Source organism: Thermobia domestica, chromosome 9, assembly GCF_964235325.1.
Source record: "Thermobia domestica chromosome 9, izTheDome1.hap1.1, whole genome shotgun sequence".
Classification (NCBI taxonomy): domain Eukaryota; kingdom Metazoa; phylum Arthropoda; class Insecta; order Zygentoma; family Lepismatidae; genus Thermobia; species Thermobia domestica.
Genome location: NC_137462.1, coordinates 245,679,178 through 245,692,236, shown reverse-complemented (window position 1 = coordinate 245,692,236; position 13,059 = coordinate 245,679,178). Strand labels below are relative to the sequence as shown.

At 34.6% G+C, this 13,059-nt stretch overlaps 1 protein-coding gene across 5 annotated transcripts in view; it reads left to right on the top strand.

The window, feature by feature from the left end:
* The window catches only part of LOC145660649 (saccharopine dehydrogenase-like oxidoreductase), a 104,965-nt gene that overhangs the window by 82,133 nt on the left and 9,773 nt on the right, over positions 1–13,059 (top strand). For all 5 annotated transcript variants that reach the window (XM_081725952.1, XM_081725955.1, XM_081725953.1 and 2 more), the window contains 3 exons: positions 7,628–7,683; positions 9,343–9,473; positions 11,789–12,026. In XM_081725952.1, coding sequence (XP_081582078.1) covers positions 7,628–7,683; positions 9,343–9,473; positions 11,789–12,026 — 425 coding nt within the window. The remainder of the gene's footprint in view (positions 1–7,627; positions 7,684–9,342; positions 9,474–11,788; positions 12,027–13,059) is intronic.

The following is a 13,059-nucleotide window of genomic DNA, read 5'->3' as shown; positions in this document are numbered from 1 at the left end:
AAACGTAAAGTAGAATTTGGAAGGATAAACAAAGGCTAAGAAATGTAAAAATAAATCTTCTGTCAAAAAATTAAACACATGGGAATAGCACTCACTGGGATGATACTTTGATTTTGTACAAGGATCCTCAGGAATTATATAAATTGTCCGACGAGTTTAATCAGGTTCATCCTAGAATAAAATTTACCATGGCACTTGAAGAAAATGGTGCTCCTAACTTTCTTGACATTATTATCAAAAGACATGACAATAAGTTTGTTACTTCGGTATATCGTAAACCTTCTGCTGGTACAAAATATATCAACTTTAAGTCGTCACATTCATGGCTTCAGAAATTAAATGTCTGGAAAAACTTTTTTAAAAGAGCTCTTTTACTTTCAGATCTATCTGACGATCTCAATAAGGAAATACAATATTTATTAGAAATTGGACAAGAAAATGGTTTCCAAAAATCTTTATTATTAAAATGGTACAAACAGGTACAACAGGAGATGGTCGGCACCCACCTTCAACCAACAACAGATGCCGCAACTGACAAATGGATTAGTGTTCCTTTGGTTCCACATTTCTCGGCAAAAGTCAAGAAGATTCTGCAAAGACACAACATCAAAATTTCAGAACTTATTCCTAAATCCATAGACAAATACTTAACAAATTTCAAGGCACTTTTTACTGACCCTGTACAAACCAGTGGCGTCTATCGGTTGAAATGTCAATGTGATAAAGTGTATTAGGTGAAACAAAGTGGAACATTTGCACTAGAATAACTAAACACGTTCGTACTTTGAAGTCTCGGAACCCGCAACAGTTGTCTGGTCCAGCAACGCTACACATCTTAGAGATTATAACCATCACATCACGGAGTCATGTTTAACTGAAAAAGTAAAAACAGCAACGGAATGAAACATCAAAGAATCATATTACATCCATAAAGAGAGACCTATACTTAATTGAGATAGAGGAGAATTAAATATTATTTGGAGTAATCTTTTCATTACATACTTTCGCCATCTGGAAAGCAAGAAAAGAAAACAGTGTACAGCAGTGTGCAATGACAGTGAGTGCCATTTCCATGTATTTAATTTTTTGACGGAAGATTTGTTTTTACAGTTAACCTTTGTTTGTCCTTCCAAATTCTCCTTTATGTTTTTAATCCTTTTTGAATTTTAAGCAACCCGATGAAGGAACAGTTTACTTCTGAAAGCGCTACTGATTACATGTAGGAGAAATCTACTATACACTTTTCAATGAGTAGTAGCCTTTTTGCTTTGCTCATTAAATATCATCACCGCTCGCAATACTGTGAGATTGTTTTGTTTTTCTGCGCGTTGCCAGTTTTGTCCTTTATTTATGAAGATTGCAGTCAATGTCTTAGTTAAGTAATATTACAAAATTTTCATTCTTTTATTTATTCATGTAGTACTTAGAAAACACTATTATTGTATTATTGAAAGAACGCAGTTACGTATTGAAAAATTGCTCACTAAATTGGTGTTTTTAAGTAACTTAATTCGTCTTCGTTACACTATTTGTGTACTTGAGACACAGTACAAAAGACTAAGTTCAAGTTTCTTCTTTGTATTTTGAAGTCTATTTTAGGAATTATTGATGAGGACATCGTTTGGTTGATATTCTTTCAGTTCCTAACCATGATTATCTTTTGTCGCAAACGAACAGGCTTTTGAACTTCGTTTCACTGATTGTAGAACTACAGACTTCCAACCTTTTCGAGCTCAATACTGAAACTGGTTGTAGTAGAGCTGTAACTTCCAGTTGTAATACAGGAAGAAGGGCAGGGACTGAACTTATTCTGAGACACTGAGCCATATCAAAAATCATTTCTTGCTATCTCTTACTGCTATTAATATTCATACCGGAATGAATTTCTACATCCATTGCACTAGAGAAATAAATTCGGTAATGGAACTTTATATGTTATCATTTTTGCTAAATGGAAATCCATTATAAAACTGGTAATAGTTGTCAAATGTGAAAATGGTAATGTTTTCTTGAGATGCTGAAGCGATTAAAAATAAAAAATGTAGCTTTCTATTAAGAGTTTTTGTTTTATGGTGATATAACAATACAATAGTATGAGTTCACAGTTCGAATTGTTGAAATCGTGTAGTAAAATCCATATAAAATTAATTGATGCTCACTACTGAGACTATTTAAAAGATCACATACACTTCTCTCAATTACATGAAATATACTATATTTGGAATTAGTGCCAATTACTTTACAGTTATAAGACACGACGTATTACTCGACATCTTGATTAGTTATATATTGATAACTATCTATAAACATTTACATGGACACTTAACTGTTTCCCTAGTAGCCGAATCAATATCAATACATAGCTATAACAACCAATAAAAGGATACTTCTACATGGCAACGAAAAATCAACATTTTTCACCACATTAGTTATTACATTTTTTCTTTTGCTTCTGACGTGTAGGTTGTGCGTGTTAATATAGCACTTTTGCCCTAAATAATAAATAAAATGAACAGAATAAATACACGTTGTCGTTATACCATTCATTTTAGCTTTAAAACTTCTTATATACAATAAAAGACAAATTCTGACCAAAGCATACATTAACTAATAAATAATAGCGTTACAGTTTCGGCAAATTAACTTTGCCTTCATCAGACACATTGTCAAACAAATAATGTGTCTGATGAATGCAAAGTTAATTTTCCGAAACTGTAACGCTATTATTTATTAGTTAATGTATGCTTTGGTCAGAATTGTCTTTTATTGTATACGTTATTGTTGTCGGTTTGAAAACAGAAATATGGATGAGAAGAAACCTACTTGTGGGATGTTGAATCAATTCTAAGAAATCGCTTGTTGCTCTCTCTTACACTTTATGCTTTATGAAACTCAATATTGAACCTGGAAGTAGTAGTAAATTTCTACCATTTCCGGTTTTAGTATAGAGATGCGGGTGAAGAATCGATTTGAAGAAACTTCTTGTCACTTTATACTGCCGTTTTTGCTCGATGGCGAACAACGTTGAAACCAGAAATTGCTAATTTCTACCGCTTCCAGTTTCAATTGTATGTTAACAGAGGAAATGAAACTTACCTTTTGGACGCTGAATCGATTCTAGAAGACCACTTCTCGGTACCTCTTACCGTTTTGTTTCATGGCGATCAACATTGTAACCGGAAATAGTTAATTTCTGCAGCTTTCGATTTGATTAGAGGGATAACGGGGTAGATGGAACTTATTCTTGGGACGCTCAATCGACTCCAAAAATCACTTTTCGCCATCTCTTACCATTTCTGCTTCATGGAGACCAGTATTTAAAGCGGAAGTATTACAGGGTTCCCACCGACCTGGGAAATCTGGAAAACCTGGATAAGCCGGGAAATTCAGCTTACTCGTAAAAAGTCTTCTTGCCGGGTTGTTTGGTAGGGGATATTTTATAAAAAGTTTGTATACACATGCAGAATAGATGACGAATCTTCTGGTCCAGAAAAATATAGTTGCATTTTTGTATTATACATAAACCTGGAAATTTGTAAATCGTAGCCTGAGAAACCTGAAAAAGTCGGGGATTTCGTATTCACCAAATAAGTAGGAACCCTGCAATAGTTTAGTTTTACGTCTTTCGTTTTTAGTATAGAAATACAGGTGAAGATGGTATCTTTTCTTATGATGCTGAATCGATTCCAGAAAACAGCATGTCACTGTTAGTAGTATTCTAACACCTTCTGGTGTTGTTTGATTTGAATTTATACTATACCGTCGATTGATTGGAAGTACGGAACAAAAAAGTAATCTTAGAGTTTAATGCCTTACGTTTTATGCACTTGAGACTGTGACAATAGGAAGTAAATGATAACAACCCAAGAAGGGTAGGTGAGAATGAGAGAACTACAAGAAAATCCTGTATACGGTGTATATTCATCATCACACTCGTATGGCACTACCTACTACCAGACGGAAATTTCATTCATCAGAAATGAGCAGTTCATCACAAAGCCACTGTGGCACGTCTCTTCTTTTGTAAGTAAGTTTATGCTGTTGTTTCGTGGCTGTTTATAGCGCTTGGTTTCTAAACAATCATTTGAAAAAAAAAAAAAAAAAAATCGGAGCTATGGAGCCACATATAGTTCCACTCAAATTCAAAGTACTTGTAATAGAGATTTACTGTAAGCATATTATTGCTTCGTGGTAGCTACTTGATCCATTACCACTCACCTTTACCCCTTACTTCTTTTGACGAAATCTGTTATGTCGCTGCTGAATAATTCCAAACTGTGAGTTTTTGGACAGAACAGGTTATAGGTCTTAAGACTCGAACATGCTGTCTGAGATTTACGGTTAGTAGTTTTGAAAATAGTAATAGTAGTTCCAAAATTCCTTCTCCGATGTTCTTGGAAGCCTCTAGTTTTCAAAAGAAGCAATATTGAATTTATGTTTGCTAAAACTTTTTTGTTTCTTTTGATAAGAGTTATTTACCTCCTCCTATTAATTAACAAGACCATGGAAACACCCTGTATAAACGAAAAAATAGCTCTGGGCATATGCATAGAATAATGGAAAGCAAATAGAAAAATAACACTTCTGTTTAAACAAATATCAAACAACAAATTACTGTCAGAATAATTTGAGACCACAGATTATTTATTCATAGAAAGGAAACTTTATTAGAAATAGGAATTATTTTTTAGTCATTTGGTATCTCTTAGCTCTTAAGCTCGTCACGTTTGAGGGATGACGTACCTCGGTAATCACACTAACCAGGGAAGTGGAAAGGAAGGAATGGGGAAGGATGGAAGCAGTCCGGGACCTTTATATTAGGTATCGTCTCGACATTTGTGGTGTGAATGATAAAAACCAAGAAAAATCTCACTCAAGATGGCTAGCCGGACATCTTCGGACCGAATGTCCCCACTGGGAATCCAACCTGGTACTGCTCGCACCAAAAGCGAGAGCGTTAACGATTATATTATTCAAGAAGGAAACTTCATGTTTACATATACAAATGACGTCAACACCATCTATTAGTATCCGAATTCAGTTACTTATGAAAACACCCTCGTAAATGATGAAATAGTGTGAATTCAAAGGTCAATTAAAATGAGTGGAATAAAGTGTTAACGCGCTAGCCTACTGGTTTCCGTAAAATCTCCAAATTTAGCAATATTGAATCTGATCAATACTTGGATGGGAACAGTTGAGGAAAAAAAAACCAAATGATCTTGGTAGCGCGGCATTCACCCACCGTCGTGAGGACAGTTCAGAGCTACCTGAAAGAATAAGTAAAGGACTGTGGCCAAGAAAATGAGAATTAACTACCAACCTGAAACTTTGTATGGTTACTACACATTTCTCAATTTAGTTGCCAGGTGATGGCTTAAGCCCGTTGCGTCTTTGTGTCAAGCTGTAGAATAATGTATCATTAAAACCTACAAGAAATTGAGGAATTTCTAATACACGAAGGTATTTTTATAAGCTCACTGTGTATTGCAGAATTTGAATTTCAGAGGCTTAAAGAAACATCTACTAATTCGCATAAAAGTGATGACATTTTGCAGTTTATCTTATATTAAGATGAAAAATTGGTGCATAATTCGATAAATTAATAAGCGCAAGATGCTATAAAATGGAAAAGGTAATTTATAGTAAGTTGGTTACTCGATCCCTATATTCGGGGCGCGGTGGCTCAGTGGTAGAGCGTTCACCTCTGGTACTTGGGGTCCCTGGTTCGATCCCAGCTCGCGCCGTGTGGACTTTGTGGTGGACAAACACCGTGCTCGTGGGTTTTCTCGGGATTCTCCCGTTTCCCCCCACTTTCTTCACTCCACCATTTCATTCATTTCTCATAATCACCGTCTCCTTTAGCCTAACCGGCATAACTGTGGGACGTAAAACTGAAAGATTTCATTTTCATTTCATTTTTCGATCCGTATATTTTTCTCGACTGTATTTCGTTTACAAAAACAGCTGTAAACCTCTGGTCATTTTCCAGATATTTATTGAACACTAGCTTGCTGTATTCTGCTAAGTATCTTTTTCTACTGAACTCTAACTATACTATATTTATGGATCAGCGTCGAAGACTTAGTATTCCTATAACAATCAAAATTTGCGAAAAAACTTGTTCAATAAACTTCTGAAAACTGCTATGGGAAAATTTAGAGCAGTTCCTAGAAACGAAACTCAGGCGAGGAAAAAAAATATTACTTTTTATTTTATGCGTAAAATGTGCGTAATATGTATACATTAACAAATAACTGTGTATATTAATAGAATTGCCAGAATACTTTAAAAGGATGAAAGATTGAATATTGTTAATGGATATACAGGGTAAATTACAAAGAAATCTACGTTCGTCGCGTGAGATAGATTTCACATCTGTCAGTGACCACGTTTACATCTTACTTCGTAACAAATTAAAGATAAATGGCTTTATAGAAGATAAAGATGGCTTTATTTCTTGTTACGTTTTATAGATCTCGAATCATTTACAGAACTCGAGTGAAGAGAAAGCAACTGACTTGATTTCGTATATAACAATGAGGCATTTACGTTTTGTTTTTAGTGCGTTAAGCCAGTGGTTCTCAAAGTTTCCGATAATGCGGACACCGTGTTTACCCGGAAAGTGATCTACGGACGCTCTTGCAATGTTATCTGAAATTTTACATGGTATTAAAAAAAATATATACTAATTAGAATTATCACTGACAAAAAAAAAAAAAAAAAAAAAAAGGTCAAGAAAAATAATGCAATAAGTAATTTATTCTCCATACACGATTGTTTCCTAGTGAACGAAGTTTTAGTTGAAAATACAGTAACTTTCAAGACTGATTCTTTTTTAAGGAAATCCACTTGATAAACAATATTCTTAAATGTAGGGTCACTAATGTGAGGAATAACATTTTGTATTTTCTCATAATTGCATTGAAATTTGGAATAAGTTTTGTCATCATTAATCTTAGGTCCGATTCCACATTAAGACGATTTTGCTTTAAGGTTTTAATATTGCAAAGAGTAGAAAAAGTCTGCTTACGTAACCAAGTGGTAGGGAAAGGCATCATATGTTGCAATGCCTCTTTAGACAATTGTGCACCACGCAACCAAAAGCTACAAAGATATATATATTTAATGTTTTTCCATGAAGTTTCGCAGGATAGTTCCAATAGCTGTTCTTGTTCTGTGTTAGAGAGATTCAAACCTTATGTGTCATGGGTTTGTACATTACTGAAAGGATTTTCAATTGAACCAGCACCAGGTTGTGGGACAGGCAAATATTCTCGAACGCTTGCAGCTAATGCTTTCAAGTGTCCTACAAGTGTTTTGTGCACTTTAGCAGAGTTTTATACCTAATGAATCAATGAAATCCTTGAGCACTGGAAATGATGAGTAGTTATTGTTTTGTACTCGTACTGCCCACAGCTCCAGTTTCTTAATCTTAAAAATACTTCTTGCATAACAGTTGTGAGTTCCATTTTATCACAACATATTGCAACTTTTAGGCCTCGTGAATCCCCTGGCTAGGTCCCGCGGACCGCACTTTGAAAACCACAGCTTTAAGGAGTTAAAGAAATTGAAAAGAACATAATGTGTGCGTATACATTAGCAATAATCTGTTTTTCTTCCACAGGTCAAGTGAATTCAGTGGAAACATATTTGGATTCACGTATTAAAGGTGGATTAAAGGTAAATTTTGCATTCTGTAACTATTTTTATTTATTGTTATTGTTGTTATTATTATTATTATTATTATTATTATTTTGTATTAATCTGATTTAAATTTGATAATGTTTATCTTTAACAAACTTTAGTTTGTAATATTTTTAACCTGATTATATTTCAAGAAATAATACATCTAGGGGGTTATTCAACAAATAGGGACTTTTGTTTGAGTTGCGGGAGGGAATATACTGACTTTATCTTAATTAACATTGATCTTGAAAACTTCATTTGTAGCTACTTTTCATCAGAATTATTGAACTGATTTACCCGGAATGCGTCGTATTAGATTAATACAAGAAGCTAGTATCGAGTGATTTCTACGAGAACCAAAAATGCAGGTTTAGTGTATTCATTTATTAATATGTTAAGAGTCTTCATCCCGGCGAAATTAAAATACCGCTAATTTTACACTAATTATGTGATATCTCCCAATAGATAAAAGATAATCGAAATGTGGAACAAGAGCGCCCTAGACAATATTATTTTACATGAGAAACCGTTATCACGACTCACTTACCTGCTTTCAATTTCGAGCCATTTTGAAAATCGGCATTTATTTTCGCGTTTCTAAACAGCTGAAAACGGAAAGCCACCAGGTGACTTGTGATAACGGTACCTCACGCAAAATAATATTCTCTAGGGCGCTCTTGTTCCATATTTCAATTATCTTTTATCTATTTGAAGATATCACATAATTACTGTAAAATTAGCGGTATTTTAATTTCGCCGGGATGAAGACTCTTAAGAGCTCTTAAATAGTAAGCGAAATAACTGGTTATAGATACCTCATATAAGGACGCTATAACAATAATAATAATGAAGCATTTTTTACCTTGTACCATTGTTAGTTGCCCTCTGGCCGCTAGAGCAATTAGAATTAGTTAAAAATCACGCCTTGAAGGAACATTACAAGTAAATCATTATATTACTAGTACCACTAGGGGTAGTTAATTTTTGAAGGTGAGTTTTCTTCCAGCGAAGTTTTCCGCAAACGTCTTATAAGTTTATTCGTGTTACACAAGAAGAGGTTTCATTAATAATTGCAGTATATCATGATTTAGTTTAAGGAATTGACGCGAAAATGTTGTGTGATATCTTTTATTTGTATTTGTTTTTCAAGAAAATTTTTTAAATACCATATATTTTGATTTTCTTGGGATTTTTATTAGTTTATGCTAATTGATTTTCTTAAAATCAGCTTGATTTTTCGATAGTCTTTTATATTATATTTGTCAGCATTTGAGTCGAATTGATTTTGAGTTTAACGTCCCTTTCAGTAGCGAGGCTATATGAGACGGGACTTACTGACTAAAGTGGAATCCGAACCACATGAGCACCCGCCGGAAATCGAACACGAGTCCCCCACGCCAAAGGCGCGTACGCTAACCATCTAGCCACGAAGGAGCTCTTGCCATCGTTTGATTTTCAGCTGTAAAATAAACTTGCATCTAGCTATTTCCAGAACTTGAAATAATTTTCGAAAATTGAATGCTTCACTATTTCACTATGGTCGCTAAGACGTTGTTATTATGTCTTATTTCTTGTCAGGAGGTTACAATAGAAATCATTAGTGTATGTGGAGTATATTAATATTAAAGTTGAGTTTTGTATTGCCATGTCTAGGGCGCTGTTTTGCACTATGGAACATGGGAATCTGCTGTTTATGGGTTGGCACATTATAGTGAACTCCGAGACATAAGACGAAAGTTATTTCCACAGCGTTTGCCGCAATTACCACCAAAACTGCAGAGAAGGTACTAGATGACATTGATTCTCTTTTTATTAGTATGTAACTTATTTGTCCAATTGTTTATATTTGCGGATGCTTAATTTTATATGACTATTATACGGAACATGCCAGACACATTATACAGAAGTCCAACATGCTAGACACATCTATCAAATGAAACGTTGTGATATGAATAGACGGATGAAGGACGTGGACAGTTTGTTAATGTGAATACATCGCTTTTATGTGGAATGGATGGATGTTAGCGAAATGACTAAGCGGAATTTGAGCAGAATCTCTGCGTCCAAACAGCAGACATTAGTATATTCAGATAGATGCATCAACTTAAAATCCAGGCAGCAAGGGACTTGGCTCTCAAAGTGAAAGTGAAAAATATGAGCCAAAAGCTACTCAGTAGGCTTTTACACACAAACAGAATGGCTGTAAGTGCACTGTTGATATTTGATAACACCAACAGCGCACTGAAATGTGTCATAACAATTCGTCAAATTTAGCATGGATGGACTGTTCATCCAGCGTCCTACCAGAGCCCTTAACTTAACAGTCGGTACAAGAAATGCCACCAGCATTTTGCCAAAGACCATGGAAACTAAATGGTTGTAATGCCAAAAGCTCGTATGGTTCGATGTACCCATGTTGATATTGTGCCTTGCTGATAGGAGTAGTAAATAACATGAGTCCATCCCTCTACAGTTGTCATTGACGAAAAAACAGAAGTGTAATGGTGTGGGAATTTTGTGCTTGCATAAGTTTGGAACCCCAGTGGCTGGAGATGGACTTACGGGTTTAAAACTTAGTAATGAGGCACATTTCCTCATATAAATTACATTTTCGTAGAGAGAAGTCTCTTTCCAATAATGAGGTACATTTCCTCATATAAATTACATTTTCGTAGAGAGAAGTCTCTTTCCAATAATGAGGTACATTTCCTCATATAAATTACATTTTCGTAGAGAGAAGTCTCTTTCCAATAATGGGGTACATTTCCTCATATAAATTACATTTTCGTAGAGAAAAGTCTCTTTCCAACAGAACAGTACGTTTTGCAACAGCTCAAGAGTTCTCTTGAGACCATGCTTTAGTGGCCACCATATATTCTTGAGTAGGATAAAGTGGTGAAACGTGACTTCGGGCACAGTGTTGTCTTCCACTCAATCAGTGTCAATTGGAAAACCTGTGTTATACACTTTCCCTTACGAATATTCTCAAGTGATTGTTATTGCATCTGTGTTGCGGCGAGTCAAAACAGTTGGCGCTTGATATCCAAGGATGTCCCAGCAAGATACTAGGTAGAAGGAAACTTAATATTTTTTTGCATTATTTTGAGATATGGAAAATACGCAAACCGATAAATAAATTTCATAAAACAGTACAGCGTAGTATTTTCCGAACATAGTTATTGACTTTTTTCTTTGTTTATTGTAGTTGTGTACAATGTAAAATTAGCTGACTGATGACTAAGATATCAGATGAAGATAATGTTAAGTTATTGAAACTATTATGACTTATTTTAATTTTAATAAATATATGCATGCTCTGGTCAGAAAAGTATTAATTATTCTTAGGCATATATGAATTGATTAACATGAACAGAAAAGGAGAAAAGAAAGGAACATTGTTATGATTGAAGTTAATGAACTTTTTGTAGCTACTGCTTAGTCAGTTATGATGTAGCTGCTGCGTACACGTATTTAACACTATTCCATACACCATACCCTTTAAATCTCGCAACAAAATTATTAAACACTCCATTAAAGGATGTATCAGATTTTATTTTGAAAGTTCTCAGTATGATAAACCTGTCGTAATTGAAATATGGTTGGCACTTCATTTGATTTCAAATATGTTCTGCTGACATTTTATAAAACTATGATTGTTTTCATGGTCAGAGCTATAAAAACTATATCCAGTAAAGTTTTAACGGCTTTCTCAACAGTAGGGTTACAATTCTGTAAAACTTCTCAGAATTTACTTAAAACCAATCAAACATAAGGCTTCTTCTTGGATAAATCGTTAAACGGGTTCAATTATCAGCGCAAGTCAATGAGCTTCGGATCCATATATGTATAACCTGTGCAGCGTTATAGAATTAAATTTCATATAGTATGGTGTTGGAAAAAGGACGTTACGCTCAAAACAGCCAATTAACAAATGAAACGCGCGCACACACACTCAAATAAATAAACAATACAAAAATGAATTAAAATAATTAGATAAAAATCAAGATATCTAGTAATGAAGTAGTTTATTGTTGCGTAGAAATGTATACGAACTATAAGTTGCGAAATGTGGATTTAAGTATTGTTTTCTTTATTTCAGACCTCCATTGCATAAGAGTAATGTTGTAGGTACGTGGTGTTTACCATTCCCCAGCTCTGATCGCCCTGTGATGTTAAGAACTCAAAGGTTCTTCTACGAAGAGGAAAAGAAAAGACCCATTCAGATTGCGTGCTACGTTCAGCTTCGGTCATTGTTGCATGTGATGGTCTTAATACTAATGGCGAGCTTATTTTGGATGTTGACGAAATTCAGCGCAGGGAGAAGACTATTGCTTCAGGTAAGAGATAACTTGTTCTGAGTATTTAAAAATTTAAGTTTTTTTTTTTTTTTTTTTTTTTTTTTTTTTTTTTTTTTAAGATTAATTGATATGTAAAGTTTTATTTGTGACTAGTTAAAGTTAAAAGATAGATAGATACATACATATATATATATATATATATATATATATATCTGAAATTCTTAGATTTTCATTTCTTTTATATATATTCCTACGGCCCAAAGGAACGTAGGAATTACTTGCCAGGTTATAGGGAATCTCTACGTTTCTTCGGGGAATCCCTCGCACATCTTGCGGAGGCTTAAAACATACATATTTCAATCGAGTAGGTATGACTTTGAGTGTCATGTTCTAAACTGCACTCTCTACGTTGCGTTATTTTTGAATTACAGCCTTTGAAGTTCATTTTTCCACGCTTTCGGCACCTTATATTGCCTCAACTATCCCTCACTGACCAAAGTTCCGAGGACTTTTTTGCTGGTTTCGTTGTTGGGAATCATCTCCCGAAGTTTAAATAATTTACCACCCTGTATATATAATACAGGGTGTCCCGGGAAGAAGTGCCAATATTTTGGGAAATGATAGTATGGGTAATTCTAAGAAAAAAAGTTCATATAAACATGGGTCCTAGTCTCAGTGGTTTCAGAGCTACAAGTTATGAACCAATTTTTGACTTTATGCGTTTTTCAGCCTATAGTTTTTAGAGATGAGAGAGAGTGCATTTGAAGTGTGATGGAATGGGCTTTCTAATGGTTGTAATATGTGGTAGTGATGTCTTTGGAAAGGAAGTTTTTGAGGAAGATTTGAGAAAGTTAAAGTTTTGTAAGATCTAACGGAGTTTGAAATATGTGATATCATCGAAATCTCTCTCAATAATTATCTCCCAAAAACACCACTGCCACATAATGCACACTGTTAGAAAACTCATTCCATCACCTTTCAAATACGCTGTGTCACCTCTGTAAAATAAGAAACAACATAAGGTCAAAAATGGTTCACAGCCTGTAGCTCTCAAACTGTTCAGAATCGGATC